Here is a 26,335-nt window from a genome sequence, read left to right as displayed (position 1 = left end):
CCTCATGCATAGCCAATAAATCAAGCAGCATTCAAACAAAAGCAAGCTATAACTTGGGGAGGGAAAGAGGAAAAAAATCACTATAATTACATGTTGAATGGAAAAAGATGACTGTATGAGATGCTCTGCACTGCTGAGAGATCAACCTCCATTTTAAGCTACTTGTTGCATCACATCTCGTTTGAAGAGAAATGAGATGTCACAGCACTGAGAGGTTCACACACAGATACAAGACAAGAGGCAGAACCACAGAAGTGCACTAAAACCCAAATGCTGTGTGAACCTAGATGAAGAAAACTCTCATCAAGTGCTCATCCTGACACCCTACATCACTGAGGCAATATCTAACTTACAGTCTCCCCATAAGCATTTGCAAAAGGAGATTCTTAAGTCAAAACTCTCTGCTAGGACTGCTGTTCCAACTACATAACAAAATTTGATATACAATAACAACTTCACCTGCCCTTGGAATGCAGTCCCTCTACATTAGGAATATCCAATGTAGACAGGTAAAAATCAAAGCAAAATAGCTGAAACCATGGGTAAGCTTGCACAAGGGCTATAGCCAGCAAACTGATCTCCTATTCCTGAAAGTAGCACTACCTGCCCAAGAGATCACAATCAGCCTTTCAGCATTGCTATAAATAAATTTAAATAGGTTGCAGAATAACTCTTATACTGGAAACACATGAAAATTATACACAACAGAAAGACTTGTTAGGTCTCACAGATCTTAACTCAGATATGGGCTTTTAACTTGAAGCAAGGAAAAAAACCTCTAAAAATGCAAGTTAAGGCATTTCCTCACTGGAATGGCCCACAGCCTTTGCAGACACTCTAGTGTTACTTTAGTCATCCTCCAATTGCCTCAGACTTTTCTTTATATTTCTTCAAGAGGCATTATGAACAATTTGGGCTTCCCTGTCCAGCTACAGTATGATTTAAATGCTAGCATTGAGTGAATGACCAGAAAGGCTCATTGTCACAGTTTCTGCAGGTTGCACAGCTCCTTTACCTGATGTACCACCATCCTTCCAGGTTCTTTTGGATGACCTCCACGGTGACCCCTTTTTCGAAGCCAATCTCATCCTTCCCCTGGCTGGCGTACGGCTGGATGGTGACATATTTCTCTTCTGGTGAGGGGAGAAAAGGCAACATCAGTTAGGGTCAGGATCAGTCCAGCTGCTTTTCTGCACTGCTTGCTTTTAAACTGTTCTGCAGCGATTACGTGAAGCCATCACAAAGGCGGAGCCCTGCTCAGGGGCCCACTGGTTATTTATGCTGACGACATGACAGATAATCAGCCCCTTGCCACTACCCTGCTGCTGATAATCACAAAATGTTTCCATGCCAATAATGACACAAAGTCCCCAGAGAGCTCCCCCCCTCTTCTTCCCGCCTCCCTCCCCTCTCCAAGTTCCTCGAGCGGGTAAGGGAGAGGATTTGAAGCTGGACTTAACTCCCGGACTGTAACTTGACAGAATCAATCCTGCTGCCAAATCAGCCGAGCATCGCGGCAGGAGCTGCAGCCAGTTGGCTCTTTGCACACACACATGGCTGCACGGAGCATTGTGTTACTGAAACCTGAGGACTGCATCCCCAGGGGGGACACAGCTCCCAGCCCAGAGGGGCTGGCCCAGCACGCCGCTCTCCTTGCACCTCCCAAGCAGCACAGGTCTACAGCAACGAGCTTGAAACGTTAAAAAAAAAGTGACAGAAGAACAAAAGAGGCTTGCATATGACAGGAGGTGACACAGCATGTACATTCATAGGTTGAGAAGTGTTTTACAAAGATACTTTTGCTAAATATGACTGCAGAGAAATGCTCGTGTGACACTGGTGAAGGAGGGCCAGAACTAAGACACACACTTCAAAAGCACAGACTGGATTTCAAGTACAGTGTTGGAGCCAAAAACTTAGCATCCCTATTCATCTCCAGCATCTATCCCCTTCCCAGTTGGGCAGAGGTTTTAAGCAGACTTGCTGAGAGCAAGCCAATAAGCAGAGCAGAACAGACACTTGTCAACATCTTCTTCCACCTACCCGGGAGTCATTTACTGCAGCATTCCCATTACACCCGAGGTCACCCTTTCCCTCTGGAGCTTAAAAAATTACACCTGCCATTGAAAACTTGAACTACCATCCTTCCTGTGCAGCAGCAGACATGGGAAGTGTCACAGAACCCCTCTCCTCAACCCGAACTATGGTGCATGTGACAGTTTCTGTAGCCAGATTAAAGGCAGGGAAGGCAAGCAATGAAGTGCACCCCAGGCAGCTTTCCTAGCACTTCCTAACAGCAGTCACAACAAGGCAGGGAAAGAATAAATGGAGGGCTGTCAGTGCAGAGGAATGGGGAGGAAATGAAGTGAATCCAAAGCTCCTGATCACTGCAGAACAAAGGAGCCATGAAAAGGCTGCAGCAGCTTGAAGTGAGCACTCTTTAAGAGAGTAAAACAGATCCAAGCAGCTGTTTGGTTTTGTGGCTCAACTGTATTTTGTTGCTGGGTGAAGCATGGAAACTAATGAAAAATAAACCAAAGCCCTTACTGAGATAGAGTAACAAATAATACCTCAGAAAAGGGAAAATAATGTTGACAGAGAATCTGATGCCAGTGAACTCAGCAAAGCTACATCTCTGAAGTCAAATTCCCTTGATTGGTCACATTTGGATCCTTCTAATTCTGATGGGGCAAAATCTGTCAAAACCTTTGCTACCAAGAGGAAAAGACTCTCTGCTGCTCCCCCCTAGGAGGGCTGCTTAACGGGCTTATAACTGGTAAGAAACTCCAGCTAGTTTGTAATTAGCACCATCAGCTTATGACACTTCCCCACAGAAATATTCTACTACAACATGGGGCCTGAAAAATGAGACCTGGCAAATGAAATCCCAGCCTCCAAGTCACAGGACAGGAGAGTTTTCCTAGCTAGGTTTCTGCTCTGGCTGGTAGAACTGGACTAATTTTCCCTCTATTTTCAAGTCTGCTGCAGAAGGAGCTCCATGTCTGGTTTCCACTGCATGCAGTTCACTAAACTGAACTGCAGAAGATCCCATGGCAGCTAGACTGTGTCCCTGTAAGGGCCAAGGGAAAGTTCAGAGCTGCTCTGTCCAGACACACAATGTTTCAGACACTTCCAGGGATGTTTCTAGGACAGTAATACTGAGCTAAGCATATATTTGCTGAGTCTTGGAAGAAGGCCCTCTTTTTTCTTTCCCCCATACCAAAGATGCTTTATAACCCAGGCTGTCAGAGGTCACCCTTGCCACTAGATCTCCCACAGAAATTGCTGTGTTTATTCAATTTTCCCTCCAAACAAACACCAGGCTCTGCTTCAGCTAAAGGCAGCTATTCAGCTCCTCTTGCTGGGCAGAGTGGTCCCACTCCTCAGGGATGTGGCTTCCCTTCTTCTGCAGATAACCATGCACAGGGTGCTCATGCCTAGCTTCCTACAGAACTTTCCAAACTCGTGTGTGAGGAACTGAGACAGTGGTCACCCATCAACACCAGCAGCGGTGGAGGCTGATCACTCAGGAGAAACAGAAAGGCTCTTCTGAACTGCCACTCTCATTCTGTACATGAGCACCCTCACTGCTTACATCTTCAGTCCTGTGGCTGTTAATCCAAGACTACTGCTTTTTGAGAATAAAGCCCTTTAGGTAACTCCTCCCTATAGAGAAGAAATAATTTTTAAAAAAGAGTGCATGGAAATATGGAGGGAAGAGAGAGAAAAAGGATCTCCTATGAAGCAAGACGATCAAAAGTGTTGAAAATCAAGTCTAGAAAAGAAGGTCCCACAATGTTTTTGTTTAGCAGCTCTATTTTTAAGCCTACAGATAAAAGCCAGGAAGCCACCATTACAATTTCCCCTTGCAAACTACTTTGACAGCAAAAATTACATTTCCAAGATTACACACATTTGGTTCCTGTCAATGCTGCAGGAGATACCACAAACATACATGAGGTTTGTAACTTAAACAAACTGGAGATATGGGCCCTCTTGTAATCAAAGTGTAAATTCTGTTTTGTTTCTCAAAGATTATCTCTAGCCAGTGGACCCTTTGTATAAACCAAAATTTGCTGAAGGGAGCAGGGGAACTCTCAGTGGACGTGTCACTGAAGAGGACCGATAATAGCATTCAACATATCAGATTATTATTCAAAAGTCTTTAGAAAAGATATTTGACACTTCATGACTGATATGTAAAGTTACTGTAAAGACTTAACTCAGATAAATGGTTTCATGAGAGAATCAGCAGAGCGTCAGACAGCAGAATGACACTGCTGTGAGTTACACTGACAAATGTGATATATCATGCTGGCTTCATTCAGCTTCTGTGACAGGCAAGAGTATAAAACAGAAGTCAGTGAACCATCCCAGACCTACCATTGAAGTTATATGCTCAGATCTACAGAGAATACAAAAGCATATAATTTTGGTTCATTAAGTTTTGACTTCAGAATTACCAGGGAAAAAAAAAGACAAACAAAAGGATAATTCATATTCCCCAGCTGCAGCTTCTGTTACATCAACCTCAGTGTTGAGGTCAAGTGGGCAGAATAAACTTTACTACATGCTACAAAGCACACACACCAGCTAAAAGGCTGCATTCAGAAACAATGGGATCAAAGTCCTACCCCCTTTGAGCTAAAAATGGCAAGAAGACAGCTCTGCTCTTACAGAGTGACATCCAGAGATCTATTAATTGCCAACTCCACTCCCATTCCTTTATCACTAATTTCAAGGCCCAAGACACCTTTCCCAGATGAGCTGAAGGAGGTTCCTCTCTGGATTTTGAGCTGCCCCAGTAAATCCAAACAAGGCATGCATGAAGAGGCAAAGCCCGCTTGGCAAAGAGCTACAATACACATCTGTCACATCATGCATTATCCAACTGCAACCTGCTTGGGTCGGAAGGAAAGGATTACTGTGTGTCATTCTCTCTCCTCCCCAGACACAGACACAATTTAAAATACACACAACCAGAATTTTTGCACTATTTCAACCACCCAGCTCATACCTTGCTGCTGTAGCTGTGCTCTCCCAGCCCTCCCAGACACCGTGGCAACCCAGTGCTCAGTCCACTACTTATTCCAAAGCCTCAATTCCCTGTCAATGTACCTTTCTCCTCTTCCTTTTCCTCCTTCCTAATAGAAGGCAGGCTTTTATTTTGCTCTGGTTCTACCTAAAGTCTCCTGAACAAATACAGTAGAGAACTGGGATCAAAATATAGGGACAGATCTTGGTGGATCACTTGGAAAACAGCATGGACAGCAGAGAGCAGTACCTGTGTCCTTGGAACAGCCCACAGTACTACAGAGAGGGCTTTTTTATAACAACAAAGACTTTCCCCCAGAAAATGCAGCACAGGTAGGGCTGTCCAGCTGGAAGGTGTGCACATACACAGGACAAAGGATCAGAGTTGCACAGTGCCCTGCATGACAGCCACATACACTACATGGTCTATACAGATGTACACAACAGCCCTGGTACAAGCAAATCACAGATGTTTAAATGTTATGGATCACTTTCTCACAAGTTTTTAACATCTAATGTCCTTCTGTAACCACTAGAAGAGGAGAAAAAAAGGAAAATGGAAAGAATACAAAAACCCCACCAAAACAGGAACACAACCATTTTGTGTTCCTCCAGCAACACCGTGGTGTTTTGCCAAGCTGAGGCCTCCTCTATACATAAACAGCAATAGCTCTAAAACTAAAAAGACACTTTAAAACCAGTTTTTGAATGCAGAGCAGAGTCAAAACAACTCATACAAAACTTGATCTAAAATCTGGCTAGTTTAAGCACGCCCATGTTTCTTGTCCTACCCATTTTAAGATGAAGCTTAATGAAGTGCAACTTTTCACATAAAAAGAATATATAATACAGATATTAAACCATCATATGATTTACAGCAAAGCAAGATGACCTGTAGCCACCTTGGCAATGCTCAACATGTAGCAACAGGTCACCTCTGCAGTCACAGTGTAATAAGGACTGAAATACCTCTTCTGTCTTGCCCAGCCGGTTCACTGGCTGTGATACAACATACTGGCTGCAGAAAAATGAGGGATGAGACATCTGACTTCTTAAATTTTAGGAGGACTTAATGTCAATGACAGTTATTTTTGGATAATTGCAGACCTTGACAACTGTGCTTTTTTGTTTTTTTTTGTGTAGGATTGCAGCTTGCACATGGTGAGCAGTTGGGCACATTCCAACACATTCCCTTTAAACAACCTATTTCTGAGTAAGCTTTCTTTTGTTTCACCTGATGTATTTCTGTCAAGTAGTAAAGGGGAATCTCAGAAGAATTTTTAAGCATTGGTTATGGCATTTTCCATACCAAGTAACCTGTTAGGACACCTCTCTCACAGGAAAAACCTCAGGACAGCTAAGACGAAGCTCCATTCCCTCCTGAAGAAATTGTACTGACTTGGCTGACAAAGCAAGACACTGAACCTGACAGAGCCTGTGAGGCTCCTCCAATCCCATCTGTCAAACCAGAATTCCATATTTTGCATGTGTGACTGAGCACATTGAAGTTATGAGGTGTCTTGAAATGGCAATCTGGTCCCTCCTCTGGCTGTCTGGATTTATACCTAAAGTCAGGTCAAGGAAAGCAGACCTATGGTTTTACAGCTTGAGTTGTCACAGAGCTTCAGTAGCTCTTTCAAAATCTCCTTCATTCTATCTTCCCAGTTCCCTTGGCACTGTTATTTCAGATTCCTCCCAGTCTATCACTGAGGTGACAGACTTGCCCTGACATTTTCAAAGTTCTCCACCACTGCTGCTCGTCACTGTCCCTTCAGTGACTCTTTTGTACAGCCACTGCAGCCACCTCCTGCCTGCTTTGCTTCCTTCCCAGCCTTTCAGCACACACTGCTCTTGCAGAAGGCCCTTGGCACAGCACTTCTCCGGCATTTCAACCAGACTCCTACCAAGGACATTCCCAATTCAGTTGTTCCATCTTGAATTTTCAAGCCTGTGTGCTGTGCCTTGCTTTAATGCCCTACTGCACACACTCACATGTTCATGTGGATTTCCCCCTCCTTCAAATTCTGTGATCTTTTCCCACTCAGCCTCATGCCTTTCATATGATGCCTCATCAACCTGAGCACGCTCCTTCCTCGATCAAATATCAAATAACCTGAGGCTCTCAAATCCTTCCTAAAAAAAGCCTTACCTACCCTGATTTCCTGCCTTCCCAAACAAGCTTAGTTTTAGTCCTTCTCTAAAAGCTTTTAAAAATACTGAAGAAGGATCATTTTACACTGTGAAAACCCCTTTGGTTGCAGTAAGATTCATGCCAAATTGCCACTTGCCCATGTTCCTTTGATGCACAGATCTCCCTCTCTTTGTTTAGGCTGTAAACTCTTTGGGACAGGAGCCTTGCCTTGAAGCAGCTAAAATACCACGCACGTTTCCAGCCCTGCACAATCTGCCTCATCTTTCCCAGGCAAACAGCCAGTGCTCAGACATTTCTGCTTCCAAGTTCTGAGAGCTCCATTTCACATTCCTCTCCTTCACCTCTGTTTTGTAAGTTTTCTCTTTTCTGCCTCCATTAATAAGCGTGGAAGTTATCAGCAGTGCTCCAGGAGCCAACCAAATAAGGGAATCATTTCCTTTGCTCAGCTGGGGCTTGTACATGCCCCCAACTTTCTGTGACCCCCTCCTGGTTTGATATGTAGGGGTAGGGGAAGGGATAGAGGGGAACTGGGCTAGAAATTAGACAATTAATGATTTCTCAGCAAAATGCAACAGCCCCAAACCTACATCTTCCAAACCACAGAAGAATTTTCTTTCAAAATACTTTCCCCTCTGTCAGCAGTCTGTGTTTGCCCTCCCCCACTCCTCCGCTCCACCCCCCCTTTGTCAGACCTGCTTCTGGAAAAAGTCTCTCTGTTCCAGAAAGCAATGCATTAATTCAACATGGACTTTATTTTACTGGCCTAAATATGCAGAGAGAGAATGACTATCCAGTTATCAAATGTGTTCATCTGCAGACAGAAGCTCTTCAGCCTTTGTCCCTCTTCCCTTCCCTGATTTTTGTTTTAAATAATAGAAAACCTTGTGCCAACAGATAGAAAAGAACAATAATGACATTTCTTCTAAACAGCTTTGTATTGTGCACGCTCTTACTTCAACCAAGCAAGGACCAATAAGCATTTACTACTTTCCTTGGAGAACAGAGTAAAAGAAAACCCAAACAAACAAACAAACAAAAAAAACCCCCAAAAAAACCACAAAAAAAACCCAACCAAAGGAGAGAACAAACTAAATCTAAAGCTGCTCTGTGCTGGTTTGATTTAGCACAGCAGTGTCACTCACAGTCTTCTGCTGTGATTGACAAAGACTTCATCACCATCAAGTACAAGCAGGAAAGAGCAAAAACAAGGGGAGAAGTCCCATGGAGGGGGCTTCCAAAGAGGGCAGAGCAGCTCTGGTGAGATGCAGGAAAGTGTAAGAGTGCACAGGCACATCAGCCAGGCTGGATTATCAATACTGACCAAGTACTCTTTCCACAGCTACAAAACTGGCTGAAGAACCACTCACCTGGGCTAGGACATGGGGTTCCAGTATTAAAACCAACTCAGGATCAGATTCAAGTATCAAGACCACTGGGTTACACGGCTGCCTTCCCTCTACACACCACCTTTGCCCACCAAGCTCCCTCACTCCCTACGACAGGCAAGCAGCGGGAAGTTCTAACTTCAACTCTTTCAATTAATAGCTTATTCCTTGTGCTAGGAGCTACTCCTAAATAATTGGCTCATTTGGCAGAAATTCAGCCCATATGTCACTATATTGTTGGTATGAATAACTTTAAAGTGCTTTTCTGCATTGTAACAGCTCCACTTGAAAGCATTGGGCACAGAACCAAAGCAGCAATAACTTAGGTCAGATATCTGGCATAGAAGACAGGCATGTAACATCCCAATTTTGCCAATCAAACTGTAAAAGCACAAATGACTTTTCATTAAATTAAGCCTGTAAATAATCCTAAATTCTCTTCCAGGGGAAGTGCCAAATAACTGCATGCATACAATTACTATTTAACCCTGTACAAAACATGAACTCTGCAGCTTGCAGGTCTAATGAGTGTCAAGTCTGAGGAAAACTACAAACTTTCAGGGTTCTCCTCACAACCCATATTGTATTACTGGAGTTTCAGAATGTATAGGAAAAAGTTTAGAAAATGTACCACATTTAACATTAAAAAAACCGCAAGCTTTGCAGCTACATAAGAAACACAAACCAATGTAATCTCTTAGATCTGGGCACACCACAGACCATTTTAAAGAGAAAAGTTCAGCAACAAAAGTCATCTGTTTCTCTTTGTAGAAACAGACTACAGCTGTTCCCGTGCAGATTTTTTTTCAGGTTTAAAAAAGGAGCACTACCATGATATTCAACAATTTGTCTTTCATGTTTCTTATTCACAGACCCAGTAACATTGCTTCCAAATATCTGGAGGTCAGAGATGCCTAGCCTCTTCAAATGGCTTTGGAAAAGTTAGAAATAAATACGCCATATGCTACCCCTAATAATTTTTCCCCATCAGGCACAGTCTAACAGGGAAGCAAACACCCTTCTCTTCTGCACTCCAGCTTTCTCAGTGTTTTCAACGTTCAAGTCACTTAGAACATTCTGCCCTTCAGAAGCAATGCTTAATTCCTCTGATTCTAGCCTTAAAGTGATTCTATCACAGGCCTAACTGATAGAAATGCTTATTAAAGGTACCCAAGCATAAATACAAAGGGAGGCATCCTTTACAGCTTGCTTTTAAACTCCAGTGAACTCCTGGAGCTAACCCTTCCAGCTTCCAGCAGCAAGGACTATTTCAAGCAGAATATTGCTGGGTGGGAAGAATTTCAGCCAAAATGTTTAATTGAGTTTGTTTCCAAGGAAGAGGCCAAGTGGGGAAGGGGAAGCTGTTCTGCTTGTGTTGAACAATTCTGGCAGCCTCCTGTTTGAACAACTTGACTTCTTCTGTGCTTTGGAGCAAGGACTTGAAGGTTGGCAGGGGAGTGTATATGTACGCTTTGTGCATTCTGTCATTTCAGTGCAAATTCACCCAAATTTGGCCTTGTTAGAAGTCTTCTGGGCTGGGATGGGAGGGGAAGATGGGAGAAAATCTCTCCTGACCTCATATAAACTGTGTTTTGTTAGAGAACAGCGGGCTGGACACCCAGAGAGACTCATACTTCCAACAACTGAAGTTTGGAAGGAGTAGATGTCTGCACAGGCTGCAGCTCTGCCAGATCATGAAGCCACTGTCTCCAACTTGTGCCCATTTATTCAAGTCACTTTCTTTATTTCCAGTAAGCCTGCTCTTGTAAGGATTCCCTAAGCTATCATTTCTGATGACAATAAACAGCTTATTTTTAGCTAGCTGTGGCTGAAATACATTGCAGAGACCTTATAGAAGCAGCTCAGCCACAGAGGGTGCCCCAAACCTTGGACAAAATCACAGATTGCTGAAGTCTGTGCCAAGTCAAAGTGCCAAGATTCAGTCTGAGATAAAGCACATATTCTCCAACGCCCTCAAAACCTCAGCCCTGCTTGGGCCTAATAGGGAAGAAACTGTAATGAAGCAAGAAAAAGGCAAAGGTTCAAGAGATTAGGGGAGCCTGTACTGGGGAAGACTGCCAGGGAGGACACTGACACTGGTCTGGAGAAGATGCACACATGGCGGGCATCAGAATGCAAAAGGGAAAACCTGGGAATGCATCTTAGGTCCTTGAGTCTTACCAGCTGACTGCTAAGGGACTGGTTATGCAGTCTTAATATTTTATGGAGTTTTGTTTGCAATATTGTACAAACACAAAAGAATGCATTCATTTTCACCAGTAAATAAATTGTTTAGAAAACTGATTCTCATAAATTCTCCCAGTTAAATTGCCAGGAAGCATCTAGCAGAGTTTGACAAAACAAAGTCAGTAGCTCCCAAACAGCTGGGGCACAGAAATAAGCACACTTCCCCCCCCCCCCCCAAGACAGCATGTGTGCTTATGAGGGGTTTTTGGTGCCTTCTGCATTTGGTGGCTGAGAAGCAAGACCTTGTCTTCTAAAGGTAGTTTCAGTTTCTGCAAGGTCAAGCTATGGCAGGTAGAACACAGCTATTGTTGCTTTTGTTTCCTCAATAATAATTTGAAACAAAGTTAAAGGGCCTGAAAAGCTGGGTGTGCTTGAGACAGGAGTCTGCACATGGTATCATCATCAAATCCAGGATGTAAATTTGCCACTTTAAAAGTACATTCCTTAATAGGAAAGGGTGCCTTTCCATTAACTGGGAATCATCTCTTGTGCTTACATCAGTAAGGTTGTCTTAAAGTTACAGAGGTGCAAAAGGTGCTTTGTCCCACCTTTCCTTTACCAAGGGCAATGAAAACACCGGATGATTTTCCAAGTAGAGCAGAAGGTAGATAGGGATACCTTTGGTTTGGGAAAGATGATTCATCTGCCCTTAAGAAATATTTTACTTATAGGGCTCCTCAGGCTTCACCCAAACACAAGGTGTTCCCCCTTACCCTGCCACACTCACTGTTAAACCAGCAAAAGCTGAAAGAACACACAACAAACCAAACCAACTAAAATGCTGCTACTGGTGGCATTTTAAATACCTGGGAATGATGCCAAAAACTCCCAAAAGTTCTCAAGACTCTCTTTAGTACCAAGCACTGCTTGCAAGGAAGAGAGGGGAATGCAACTGGATTCTCATCTTTCCACACCACACGCTTTTCCAGTGTTCACATCTCCAACCATGGCTTTTTGGCATTCAACTCATTTTAACAGCCCTGAAAGTATCACTTGTCCTTACTGAGGCAGGAAAGACTGAGCACAAATATGCCCAAGTTAAAACACAACAGATGTGAGCTTCCCCAGCAGCACAAAGTCAGGCTGCAGAGCTACCCCTGATGACCAGCTTCCAGCTCCTGGGGTGGCTAATCCCGGCTCTGAGCCACCCTCCAGGTGCCATGTAGGAAACCCACAGCTGAACTCTGGAGCTTTGGCCCCTCACTACCAAAGTGCCAAAGATGCAGGTCCTGCCACACAGCTGCTGAATTGCAGTGTGGCTTTTGGTGCCCCTGAGTGGCTGGTGCCAGAGGAAGCTGTGAATTCACCTCGGCTCTGCTGCCTGTTGACTATCCCGCCCAGTGTCCATCGCCGGTCCAGGCGCCTCAGGTGAGCCTTGCGTCGCTTAGAAACTAGTTTGGAACATGGATGGAAACAAAACAAAGGGGGAAAAAAAAAGAAGAAAAAAAAAGTGATGGGAGGGTGAGGAATAAAAACAAAACATGGCATTTACAAGCACTGGTCTTGTTAGTGGGAATGGGTTAGGTGGGATGCAGATGTTTTGTTTTAGTTTATACAATACAGTGGAACAAGTTAACTTCTTGAGCTTGAGCAATGTGAGCCATCCAGAACTGTCACAAATTGCTACTCCTGCTATTGGCATTTCTTAAAAAGCAGTAATTATAATTAAAAAAAAAAAATCAAAAACATATACACACTCCAAAACAAGCTGCACAACTAAAGACAACTTGTCCAAGGAGAATGCAGTGGCAGGACACATCATCATCACTGTTGTATCTCCTAATTCAGCTGCATGATCTTTGGGGAATTCAGTCTGTTGCACACGACATGAAACCCAAGGGCTCTAAACCTCTCTAAGAAAAATTATCACACTATAAACAAACCCACAAACTCTTATGTAAGTTCCGTCATAAGAGCAGCACTCAGGAACTGAACCCAAGTGAAAAGTCTGATGTGCTTGCAAGGCATGACTTGCATTCATTGCCACAGCCGGTTCTCATGATCAAAACTTCCAATATACAGATTACAGTATCAGGAAAAAACTAACCTTGCAATTTTTCAGCAGGCTCAAGAAGCTAACAAGCCAGGACTGAGTGTTAGTTACATACTCAAACAATACTTAAAACAATGCTTAAAGTATAAACAAAGACAAGACACTAATGGAAATGGCACTGTGAGAGCAGCTGTGCACAGAGGACACCACTTGTTTTCTGGAGCACATACTTAGATCTCTACTCAGATTCTTCCTTTGCCTGTACAGGTGTGAAAGACACTGGAACCATGAGATCGGCACAGAAACACAGACAAACGCTTTTCCATTCAAGGGCTTCCATCCCAATTTGGCAACTACTGCAAGGGGACTAGATGCTGCTGCAAAGCAATGCAAGATATTGCAAGGCAGTGATAGCTGAAGTGCAAACAATCATTTTACCAGTGGTGCTGGAAAGCTGTTCATAAACTTTGATATCACATCATTAATAATAATTCAATTCTGTATATGTGCACTTATTTAGGGATTATATCCTTATACTGGAGTAAGCACTGTTGTTTTCTAGAACTGTGTTCTGTTGGCAATCAGGCACAGCAAAATTACTTGATTGGGAAATCATAAGCTGGGCAAGAAAAAAAAAACTTCACCAACAAGTGGCTTTTGACTTTTTGTTCTTTATATCTGTCAGGGACTTAGACCAGACTTTTACATCCAGCCCACTCTCCTCAATTTCTCCTTTACTGTAAGGCCCAAACCTTTCCACATCACCCTAGGTGGAGGTGTGGTAAATGGTGTTGAACAGGTACATTATCTAGTCTCTGGTACTCTGTACTTCCCCTTTGATCCTACGTTGGTCAAAAATCAACCACAGATTTTCAGATGAGCCAAATCTCAAAATTTTAGATAGCTGTGGTTTTGGCTCATGGAAATCACTGATCCTCTTGGAAGCCCATGGAGGGACAAAAGATGAGCAGATTTAACCTGGTGACTTTCCCCAAATCAACAGGACATTAGACTGCCAGTTACACACATGCTACACAGGGAGACAACACAGGACACATTGCTTGACACACAGATTACAGCAGAGAGAGAAGTTGCAATAAGGCTGCCTGGGTCACACAGATCCACCACACTGTGTCCTCACAATGTATGGCCATCCCCAGTGACAGCCCTTTTACAATGATGCTTCTGTATGAGCCAGGGTTGTTACCTTAAAAATACTGAATTTTGTCATTTTGCCCAGACTTGGACTTGGTTGGTCATGCCACAGTCACCAGAAAGGTTGCCTATTAACAAGTGTCCACGCCTTTCCAGAGATTATTTTAACATGTTTACTTTATCAGATCCTGTAGCTGTTAAATGTTTCTTTAGATTGCTGATTGTTTTCCAAGCCTTGCAAGATGTGTTGGTCTAAACACAGGCCTGGGTAACAATCTGTCTGCCTTCATCCAGACAGAAATGTTGTGCAAGCTCAGGTGCAGGGAGGAAACACTTCTGCCCTTCTCAGTGAGCAGACTTTTTAAGAGACACATGAAAATATTACTGTTATATTAGTAGAGGCAGGATTATTAGCAAGATGTGTTCAGCCCCCTGCTATCTTTACTGGGCCTGCCACAGCAGAGCAGACTTCAAGGTTTGCCTGGCTTGTGGACTTGTTCCAGGCCTGTTCACACGGGGAAGGACAAGGGGCTGATACACAAAGCTCCCTACATCAGTGTTCCTGTGCTTTCCAAGTTGGGGGAGCAGGGAGATTGCACAATTGCAGGAAGTCAATGTCTGTTGGAGTCACTCTGAAACGTGTGCAAGCTCTAAATTGTGGGGCTAAGGCATTTATCCCCTAGAGGTGCCTTCCTCCTCAGTTACATCTGAGCCCCTTTCTCCTGCCTACCTGGAGAGAGCTGGCAAGTTTTCTGTCTAAGTACAGTCACTTTGATACACCTTTTAAAAGACAGTGAATCCAAGTAATTACTTCTCCTATGAAGTAATTATATGGAGAAAAACAGCCCAAGTAGAGAAAAATTGGAGGGGAAGAAACAAAGAATGTAGGAAGTCTCAGCTTAGACAGCTAATAATATAAACCAAAGTTACTAAAAAGCAAGCAAGCAAAATCTGGGCCACATAAAAGCAGCTGCAGAGGTTATGCAATTACATCTGTCACTGAGATGGAGCTGAGCAGAAAGGGAAAGGCAGTCTCAAGTTTCAGCATACCTCGATTTGGAGTGAGGCACGGAGCAGGACTGCTGACCATAGCTGAAGAGAGCAGTGTAATGGATTAAAAGGGACAGAGAGGAGGAGATAAGGAATATTTGATAGATATTCCATTACCCAGAACAGACTGCTGGGTGGCAGCATCCCTGTGCAGAGTGCACTCCAGAGGGCAACATGAAAGAGGAGGAGAGCATGAAATGAAAGCAGTTTAAGCTGTAAGGCTGTCAAGCACATACCATATTTAAGAGTCAGGAGAAGGGAGGGAGCTAGAGACCAACAGTCAAGGCTTTCTCCAGTGCTTGCAGAGCAGAGCAGTAAAGGTCTGTTCTTTAATAACAGAGAAGTTTTACTCACTGCTTTTGCATCCACTGAGATGTTGCATCATACCAGACTGGTCCTGACCTACCAGTCTACAGCCAGTCTGTCTCTAAACCAGGATATGGGTAGACTTGAGCAGGGAAGAATGAGTTGCAGAGACCAAGCTTTCAATAAGCCACAGATGTCACCCTTGGAGCCCAGCACAAAGTCTGGCTCTGCCTGTGTGCTGTATTAGTGGGCAGATGGTCACCCCAACACATCTCTAAGCCTCCTGCCTGTGCTAAGGAAAGGTCAGCTGAGTTTCCACATACATTTTACATAAGTGTCAGGTCAAGAAGACTTAGGTTTAGCAACAGATTCACTAGAATGGAGCAAATCATAATAAAAGTGTCCTTTGTACACAGTTGCTACATGAGAAGCCCATTAAGATGTGGTTAGTGTTTCATAATGGAACTGAGGAACATGCAATGCTGAACTATTTCATTTCTGGAACCTGAATTAAGCATCTTTAGTTAAAAAAAAAAAAAAAAGAAGGAAGCAGTGTGGCTAAATACATATACACGACAAATGGCATCTCACTTTTAACAGAATGAGACCTTACCAATTAAAATTACCCTTCCACACAATCACAGACCATAGCAAACAGCAGTGAAACTATTTTCAAAGATTAATTTAAAGGAAAATATGAGAAGCAACCATTAAAGTTAAACCTCACTCCTTTCAATGGCCTGTGGCTCTATCATGCATCTCCTACCAATTAGAAGCTCTCACTTGGGGGAAAAAGCATAAAGCAAGAGAATACCAGTTTTCTCTTGGTAATAAAAATTTTTCCATACCTTCCCCAAATTTAGATGTGTTGATGTCAGAATCATCTCTGGTTCCATTTTGGGATTCCAGGTATGTAGCAGGGACCCATCCCTGCTCCTCTGCTGTGCTCACAAACCACCAACCTACAGAAAGAAGCAAAAGAAGTTTCTCAGTCAACATTTAGAGAAACAAGAATAGTAAAATGCTACAGAGAAGATGACAGAGTCAGCAGCTTCAGTGCATGTTTGAGGTATTCTGCAGCTTCCTAGAACAAGAAAGGGTTTAGTGCTATCACACCATTTCTAGCAGATCATCTCCCAGTGGTAGTGTGCAATGAAGAAAAAAGGTGCAATGAAGCAAATATCAATTTACTTTGAGAAATTCAAAGTCCATCCACGACAACTTTGAGTAAAATTCCCTCAGTCAGTTGCACCTAGCTGGTCTTGCTATAAGCACATCTACAATATCAAAACACTTTGTATATGTAAATATGTACATGGGCACATATTAGACAGCAAAACCACTGCCCAAATCCTAATATGAAGTACTATGAAAGGCAAATGAGGGAAACAGCAAAGACATTCATAGAAGAGCACAGACTTCAGAACAGGATATAAAAGTGCTTCTAGAGCACTTGTAACCACAGCTGATGTTTAAAAAACATTACCTGAATTCAATACCCTGGGAAGCTAGAAAATACTGCATAGAACAGAAATAAAGACAGAAAAGCCAACTGAAATCTGACTTCAGGCCATAAGCACCACTTATTTGTCCTCCCACCTGAACATCCAAGTTTCAACCAGTACCTACAAAAATGTTAAGTATTCAGCAATGTATATGGATATAACCTTTGGGTCCTATCTGTGGACGGATGAATAAAATTATATGCATGCCAGTTTCAGATTAAATGCATTCCAACTGCAACTATCCTTGCCTCTTTTCTTGCTTGATTACACAGATTTATTGAATCCTCCAATGATTTTGACATAGACTCACTCACCCAAGGACTTGCTGCTCTCAGATAAAAGCACAATTAGATTCTCCTCCATTCAGATAAGGTGTGAGTTAAGACAACAGGGAAAAAAAAGTCTAAAAGGTAACCAAACCACTTCTTTTGCTGTCTGTGATAGCCCAGTTTCCCCAGAAAGCATAAGCTGCTTTGTCAGGACCATGCAAACTGTTGTCCATTACCACCCTTCCAGCTTCCCCAGAGGGAGTTGGGAAAACAGCTATTTCTGTACATGCACCTCAGAAGAGTTTACACTTTGATGGCTGTCATAAACACAGCAAATTTCACACAAGCCTGCCTGTGAAGAGCAAAGGTGCCAGCCTGGGCTGTAAAGAGATGGGCACCAACACCAGCGAGCTGTGAGGTGGCCACACATCCCTCCCAGAGCTGGGATCCCACAGCCCAGCCCAGCGAGGGGGAAGAAGGTCTGGGCTCTGCTCCCATGCCACATGCAACTGTCTGTAAGAGAAAAACCACCCTGCTGAAACAACGCTCAAGTGTTCATGCTAAAAGTCACCCAAGTTCATTCCAAATCCTGTCATGGAAGATTTTACCAGAGAACAGTAGCTACAAGCCCTTGCTTTCCTCCCTGGGGCATGTGGCTGGGAGACAATGGACCCCAAGCAGCAACCCCTCACATGGCCCTGGGCAGCTCCTAGGCAGCTCTATTTATTTACTCTCCAAATTCAGACACAGATTTCCATCTTCTGGCCCAGCAGAAGTTTGGAAACTTTGCTTCACGAGGCTCATGGTTGGAAAGTTTAAATTTAGTTATTCTCCCTCAGCAGGAGGTGGATTCTCCTGCCACGAAGCCCACAGCAGTGAACATGCAGGATCTGCCAGACCGTTTCAAAAACACGTCCTCATGGTTGTTCCTGATTTCACCAGTAACATATCAACGTGGGTAACAAACACAGTTTAACATACACTTATAATTAGGCACAAAATGTGAGAAGCTGGCTTCCAGCTGATATTAAGTAGACTGGAATAGTTTACCTACTTTCTTCCTCAGAAAGAAATTAAACACAAGCGCAAAAAGGACTTGCCTACACTTAAAAATGTACATTTGGGCTGAATTCAAACCATGGTAAAACCATCTTTGGAGGACTGGAAGGCACTTCCTTGACACCAACCCCGTGCTAGCCCATTTCACAATACAGCTCCTCTGGTTTGGCTCACTAGCCCCAGAGCCAAGTTTAGATTTTTGCTTAGGGCCATAGTGTAGCTGAGTCTCCATCCATCTAAACATGACTCAGGTTAAAGCTCCTAATTGCCACAGAACTCATAAAGCTATAATTTCTTTCTAAAGACTTCCCTTATAAACTCTGCACAAGGGTAAAGTATAAATGAGAAATCTCCACAGCTACTGAGAAATCACAGCATTTGTCCAAGCTCAGGGAAAACCAGCCCCCCACTCTGAAATTCTCTTCCCCAATTTCAAGCTTGCTTCTCACAAGGACAGAAGAAAGGCTTTAATATAGCCCATTGAAATAGCATGTCAGCAGAAAAATGTGTGTTTTGCTTAAACAGACTCAACAACTGAGAAGACTGAGAAGCTTCCAGCAACACCCCCTGGCAGCAGAGAAGTCACAATTGGGTGCTCACAGGCAAGATGTGCAAAGTCTCAGAGTGGCCAAGGAGCCACTACTGAGGCAGCACATCCCTTATGAGACCAAAACCTAAATTATAATGGCACATCCAAGCCATAACCCTACAGAAAGGAAATTACAGCACACAAGATTTGACTCCTAGCAGAAAATGGCTGCAGAGCAGACAAGCTCCTCAACACAGCCTGTGCATGACAGCCACCAACTGCAGGACTCTGCTGGCTGATCATGAAGTACTTGCTCTGCACCATCCCCTCATTAGAAGCATTAGGGCAGCTGCTATTTGGTGCCACCATCCTTTCCCCGTCACCCTCAAGTTCATGGGTATTCATGGTTTGCAGGCAAATCAGACAGAATGGTCTTAGATTGCACCATTATAGCCCAAACCTTTTGCAAAGAATCCCTTGTCCCATCTCCTGCCATCTTTCCCAACCCAGAGCATCACAGAAAACTTGCTTTTGAAACACAGAACAAAACATTGCATTTATTTTGAGTTCTCCTTCTATGCTGGAGTTTAGCTTGACTTCACAATTCATTATTAAAACCATTCTGCAGCAACATCTGCAGGGAATTATGTAAAGTTATCTCTGTGCACTGCCAAGCCAGACTGAGGTTCACTCTTTCACTCACACCATCTGTAAAAATTAGGCAGTGCTTTACAGCTTGAGTTAACCCTTACAGGTGCCCCTGGCTCTCAGGTACCCAACCAACTCTAACACTGATGTGGCATGGATGTCTAGACTGAGACTCCCAAGCCCTCATCTCTGATGAGGATTTAAAGGGAGTTTGAGCTTCACAGAGCCACTGTGTCCAGAACAAGTTCAACTTGAGCTTTGCTGCATCACTCCAACTGCCTTAACACTAACCCAAGAACAGAAATTTTTAAGGCAGAAGTGTAATTTTCTCCCTACATATGTTGCTGCTTTAGTTGGCATCTGTCAGCATCCCTAGGCTGCAACAGCCAAGATATCTCCTCATTCACAGAGTCCACCTAGGCTCAAATAACTCCCAGGCATTTCACAAGTTACCAAGAAACAGCCAGTTCCACTTGACAAGCATATAATGCACACTGCAAGATGGTGATTGCAAAATGGATTGGTCACACTGGAGAATGACTAAATGACAAAAATACTTGGACTTTAAATAATCGTGTTCTTGCTCATAATTGCATTCCAAGTCCTCTTCCCGAAAGGCTTTTGGAAAAGCAAAACAATTAAGCAAATGTTAGCCACAACATGCATCATGGGAAACTAGTGGAACCCAGTTAAAGGAGTATATTTTATGCCAGTTTTGCTCATGTTTGCATGCATCCTTACCCATCCATACTTCAATGGATGTTGCACATCAACAGGAGAACAAGCTATTCCCATTGAAGTCTGTCTGATCATAAGATGCTACAAAACACTTCAAATACATAAAATTGCAGGATCATGCTGAACTTTGGTTTCTAATTCTCTCCTCAACCATTAATTTCTCTGTAGACTTTGACTGTCATTTTATGAGCTTAGCTAAAGTAAACAGGACTGATAGCACCACTGTAAAAGGGCATGACTATTTCTCCAGCATGAGTAGACTACACATTCTTCTAAACAAATACTTAAGTAACACTCCACCTCTCAAGAGTCTTGAAAAAATCCCATTTAAGCAGCAGTCTGGTACATTTGACACATGGTCTATGGGCTTCAGAGAGCTGTTCATTTTTAAGTCCCTTCGCCTTGGAACTCTCTCAAGAGGATTTTTTGATCCAACAACATAAATTGTCCTACAAAGCAGTACTAGGTGCAATTAGGTCACTTCCAGACCAGTCACAGAGACCTTTTCCTGCTGATTACTTTTCAAGCTGATTACTTCCCTTCAGAGATATGATCTACTCATTAAAAACAGCTAAGACAAGGGTGCTGCTGCACAGTTGAAGGCACTTGCTTTTTCCAGCCCTCCAAAGCTCTTGCCACACAGTACATATACATTTGATACACATACGGCAGTCTCAGTAATTGCCTCTGACGGACCTCTGATGAATATGTAGAAGCAGATGTATAAAGGCAACAGAAGTAGCTTTTACAAGAGGGATTTTCTGCAGTAAGCTTATTCTCACACTCACTCCTGTGTCTGTGTGCTGTTTGACACTACTGTGGTCCATGCTGGCCCTGCTCTCTGCAAAAGGCTTTTTCAGTCTCACACACTTGGAAAAGGCACAAGGTTGAAACCACTGAATTCATGTGAAGGCCAGTCTCCATTTGCTGAGAGTTTTATTCTTACAATTTATAGAAAAGGCATCTTTGAAATATGGAGATACATGCAAGAGGTCTTTCTAGCACAGAGCTGACTGCAGTTGAGGGTACAGCAATCTGTGAATGACTCACTGCAAGGAAGACTAAGGCTGTCATTCTAGGATGAATTTTTAAAGCTGCTGAAATATTAAAGGCAGCTTTCACCTCAAAACACACAATGTTTCCCAGCCTGTGTGCACTGCAGTCTTCACTGCAGCCACCCCTCAACCATGGAGCAATGTTTGTCTTGTTTTAGAGATGAAAGTGGGGCCCAAAGACATGCCCCCAGGAAGAAAGATATTTGTGGAAGACATCCTGCTCAAACACAATTAAGATCCACAGCACAGCTTCATAGCCTTTTATGTGCCACGTATTTATGGGCCATAGATTAGGATTCCAAATTAACCACGCATTATGATCCTTCCAGCCAGTTCATGTCCTAGAGCTACAGCTGGGAGTGTGGCTCACATGGGAAACCCTAAATCCAACAGCAAGTGTTGCCACCCCAAATGTCTGTGCCTGATTGCTGTAACATTCAAGAGTGAAGGCTGTTGCCTTGCAACTACTGTGTTTGCACTCCAGGTACTAAATCCTGCTTTAGGAACTCAGGAATAAAATACAGCACCCCAAGTTACTGCTTAACACCAAGAGGTTTTTTTATTTGCTGCTGAAATACCCCACAGTGCTGTGATAGGGCAGAGCTGTTGGCTTTTTTTTCATGTAAGAGAAAAGTGAAAAAAGGATCCCACCTGTCCCTTCTTTCCTGGTAGCCTGGCATGGGAATTTGGAGATTCTACATGGGCTAAGAAAGCAGGTCTTCTACCATAGTGGTAAAAAAATTAATGAAGAAATACAAACACAGAAACTCTGCCTTTTTATTTTTTAAAGAGCACTTCTTGTTTAAAGAAGACAGTTAAGATTTAAAAGGTAATAAGCAAACATTTTGCTCCTGGTACCAATAACCCCAATATCTGAAGGATATACCTTAGAAACCACACATCTATTCAACAGTAACCACACAGCCACAGGCTACAGTCTGCCCAGCAAGCTACCCTCAGTATTTAAAACTGAGTAACAGTTTTAATATTTAGTGAAGAGAGTACACATTGAAGGAGGATGAGAGGTTGCACACTCCTGTGCCTTGTGTTCAACTGAAAATTTACAGGTGTCCCTACAAAAATGCAATAGAAACCTGACCCTAAGAGTATCACTCTGGAACCCTGACAACCCAACCCTGGAAACATTTTTCTTTCCCTCCTTAGGGAGGATCTCAAAGCTGAGTTATGTTCTCATCAGAGTACAGGCTGCAGCAGTTTTTGCTTAATTTGTTGATTGAAACAACACTTGAGAGCTTCCTGAGGAGAGGGAGAAGATGAGGAGCAGGCAGGGGGAGGTGGAGACTTCTGGAAGGCTGAAATTTGTTGATATCATTTTTTGGCTATTAACAGGACAGCATTCTGCCTCATGGAGCTAAAAGCTGGAACAAAAGGCCAAGAGCTGAGACCACAGTTTGCTTTCTCCACCAATATTTGATAGTAACTGCCAATGCTTAGGGCTCAGCAGCAGCATAGGGAATTGCAGTCCTTGCACTGCTTCAGGTGTTACTAAGCACAAGGAAAACTGAAGTGAATCCCAGATTTTAGGTGCTATAACATACTCGTCCTGCAGTGACTGGTTGTTAAGGTAACCAGCTGGATTTGCTGCCCTAATCCTTCCAGTCTGTCTTCTTCCTACACTTCTACTGCCAATCTTGTGACATTTGTAGACAGAGAATTCTCAGCTGTGCTGCTAGCAAATCCCATAGCTGCTGCTCCTACAGCTGGCTGGCATGGAGAGCCCACTGCATGGGAATTAACATGCTAGTTAATGATTCTTCCTGGGCCCAAACCAGCTGACTAGGTGTGTACATAAGTGTTTGATACAGAGTCCCAAAGTGCATCACAGATTCTGGCTGAAATATCTGGCTTGTTTGAGTTGGTTTCACATCACATTATATGCATAAACACACATGTATCTATGTGGAAATTCACAGCCTGACCTCTGCTCTCAAACACACATTATCCTTGTCTTCTGTTGGGATTGGAATTGTGTTTCCCTAGTACTTTTGGAAAAAACAGAAGTGATCAGAACATGGGAAAATTTCATGGGAAAGAGAAAACTGGATAATATACAACTCAGCTCTAATACTTTATGAGTTACATCACTAGCAGAGACGATGGATATTCCGAGTATTAGACAACTAGGAAATACCACAGTACTGTATTTATTCAAATCTTATAAGCTAGTAGTCAACAGGCCTTCCAGAGGTGCACATTTGGCAAAATACTGATATATTTATCTCTCATTAGAGTGACACACACTTCTGGTGTCTATGTGCACAGGGAGTTGTTCAAGTACAGCACACAGTTTATCTTTGTGTTCTGATAATACAAACTGATAGCTACAGAGTCCAAGTGCTATATCTGCAGCTATTTGCCAGGGCCCAATTGTTACCCAGGGGCTTCCCCTCCCTGTTTAAAAAATGGCCTCAGATTTGTGTATTGACACAGCTGGAACAGAGCAATCTGCCAAACACGTTTTCTAGAATTGGCACGTACATCCACAAAGCCATCACATAATCCATAATACAAATTACACATTGTGTTCTTAAAGCAAGGGAATCAACACACTACCTACATTAACAGATAGGGAAAAGTCTTTGACATTGCCTGTAAATCCCAGATCAAGTCCCACCACATTCCACGTCACCAGTTCTTTTAAACTGTGAAGTACTCCAGTCTCCCCAAGACAAAAGATGAAAGCATCATTTGCTAAACCTGCTCATGTCCAGCTCCAAAACACACACAGCCAACATGCCCAGGGGGTGGCCAGCATCCCCAGACCCCTCACTTTAGGGGATCTACAGAGCAATCAAGTCAGCCAGTTCTACAGGTGAGTCAGCACCCAAGAAGCTGGAAAAAAAATATTTTCCAAGGCTCAAACATCTTAATGCCTTCTAAAAATAAAATTTAAATAATCTTTTCCTTCCTGCTTTTCTTTCAAGAACACCTAATGGTGAAACTGTCTGTGCAATGTCAGCTGCATTCCACATAGTCCAACACGTCTGTGTATGTCGAACCTGCAATACCAACTCAGTCATTACAGAAAATACCTGGTTACTGATCACAGATCTTCCTTTTTTTTTCTATCTGATCCATTTGGATACCAAATTTCCTGTCTGACCTCAAGTTCTGGTCATACTATACATCTATTTACACCTTCTTTTGAATTCTTTTCTCTTAAGAAGTGAAAGATTTACACTGATCCTTTGAAGATGACGTCTTTGTGATTTCAGTAACCACAAGGTAAGATTGTGGAAATCACACGGACTGAATAGCCAGTACAAAAAGTTCTGCATTAAGCCTCTAGGGGTAACAAGTGGTACTGGAGGGTCTCTTTCTTCTTTCCCTTTCCCTAAAGTTTTGTTTACTTCAGACGGTCCCAGAAGTTGAGCAGTGACGATACTGCCTGCTGCTAACATCTTCCAGTGCAACCTTCCTGATCATGGGAAGTTCCTGGGCTACCTTCCTTCCTCCATGTTCAATTACAGCCCAAAACCATTAATTTTCTCCTCCAAAAGGACTTCTGTCCTAGATTTCCTTTCGTATTGCTATTGTTACGAAGATGCTGCTCAAGTAGGAAAGTTAAGCAAAAAATCCTGCCACCCTCCTTAAAGCCTGTCCCCCATCTCATCTCCAGCAGCCCATCATTTAAAGGTTGAAATCTATAGACATGAGGCTTTAAGGAACCTGCCAAATTGATGTTGTTGTCACCATGTTTATATAAATCAGTAATTTACAAAGGCTCCCAATCAAGTGGGTTTGGCTGGGATGCAGAGAGAGGAGGACTGTAGCAGAGAGGGCAAAATAAACAGAAATCTGGTGGGCAAACCCAACCCATGGCAGAAAAATAATCCACTGCCTTCAGAAAGGCTACGCCAGCATAGTCAGTGCCTGCAGCAAATGTTCCAGAGCCATGAACAAGAGATTCCAGTAAAGGCATGCAAACAGATGGCTTTCCACCCCACGGGGCACTGGAAGCCAAGGGAGACTCTATTAGTCATGACCAGTTGTGGGGTTGTATTTTCTGTGGTCAGCCAATGGGGTGCAACCATCAAGCTCACAAGTAATTTCCTTTACATTCACAGGACTTAATCTTAAAGAAAACACATTTTGTGTCCAAGCTTTCTCTAGGAAAACATGAATAAGCTTTCAAACGGGCCTCACAAGTAATCTTGTCCAAAGATTACAAATTACTTCCTAGTGGTTTAAAAAGTTACAGACCCCTAACCCCAGCTGATAGGAAATGGCCTTCACAGGCAGCAAAGAATGGCCAATATTTACTTCCCATACAGAGTGACAAAAGTTGCTCTTGTTTAAATTTCTTATTCTGAAGTCTGTAGAGAGTGTGGTGTCAGTTGGGACATTACTGGGAATTCCTCATAATCACACAGAATCAGAATAAAGAGTCTGAGAACTAAGAAGAAAACCTAGCAGAGTACAAAACAGCACTGCAGGTGCTAGAGTCAAGATCATACAGGAATTCCTTATTTAATTTAAAAACACATTTGCTGCCTCTGAGGCAAGCTTTGGTTATGTCAGGACAGAACAGAGCAATGCTACACAAGAGCTTGAAGCAATGAACAAAAGCTATGGAATATCCAGCAGAAATCTGAGGATAAAGCAATCAAACAGCAATATTAGTTCAATCTGAAGCCCAGCTGAGTCACCAGATTAAAAATGCTGGCTTTTACAAATAGCTTTTGTGGGATCCTTCTGAACCACAACACTCCTGCTAAAGGAGCGGAGACACCTCGGTATGCTGTGCAGCACTCAGATAACCATCTCACAAATGACCATTTCCACATCCTGGCTGTTCCTAGAAGCTCTGCTGTCCAAATACTGCTTCTGTCCAGCTCTATTTATTAGCTAGATCTGGCAAGATGGTAGCCCAGATGCTGTGTTATCACAAACACTGATGTAAGCCACGTCCAGTGCTCTGCTCTCTCTCTCTGACACTGCTCATTGCCTTCCTCCTGAGCTCCATTCACTGTTTCTGCAGTGACCCCGGGAGCTGAGCCTCAAAGAGCTGCCTGCACACGGCTGCAGGAAATGACAGCTTCGGAAATGAGCCCCAGAGTGATGAATAGCTGGCAACAAGAGCAGCCAGGGCGTTAGTGTGCTGCCAATTCATAACCTACATTGTGCTCAGCAGGGACATACATGGGCAGGAGTATCACTGACACGCCCCAGAAGAGATTACAAACCCA

The 26,335-nt window shown here is 43.2% G+C and overlaps 1 protein-coding gene across 10 annotated transcripts in view; it reads right to left on the bottom strand.

The window, feature by feature from the left end:
* The window catches only part of SH3PXD2A (SH3 and PX domains 2A), a 242,460-nt gene that overhangs the window by 21,135 nt on the left and 194,990 nt on the right, over window positions 1-26,335 (bottom strand). For 8 of the 10 annotated variants that reach the window (XM_063163269.1, XM_063163261.1, XM_063163262.1 and 5 more), the window contains 3 exons: window positions 16,171-16,284; window positions 12,126-12,209; window positions 1,016-1,133 (listed from right to left, as the gene is read on the bottom strand). In XM_063163269.1, the coding sequence (XP_063019339.1) occupies window positions 1,016-1,133; window positions 12,126-12,209; window positions 16,171-16,284 (316 nt within the window). The remainder of the gene's footprint in view (window positions 1-1,015; window positions 1,134-12,125; window positions 12,210-16,170; window positions 16,285-26,335) is intronic. The other 2 variants (XM_063163270.1, XM_063163263.1) reach the window with 1 other exon arrangement.

Source organism: Melospiza melodia, chromosome 9 (assembly GCF_035770615.1).
Source record: "Melospiza melodia melodia isolate bMelMel2 chromosome 9, bMelMel2.pri, whole genome shotgun sequence".
Classification (NCBI taxonomy): Eukaryota; Metazoa; Chordata; class Aves; order Passeriformes; family Passerellidae; genus Melospiza; species Melospiza melodia.
This window is presented reverse-complemented; position numbering and strand designations above follow the sequence as displayed.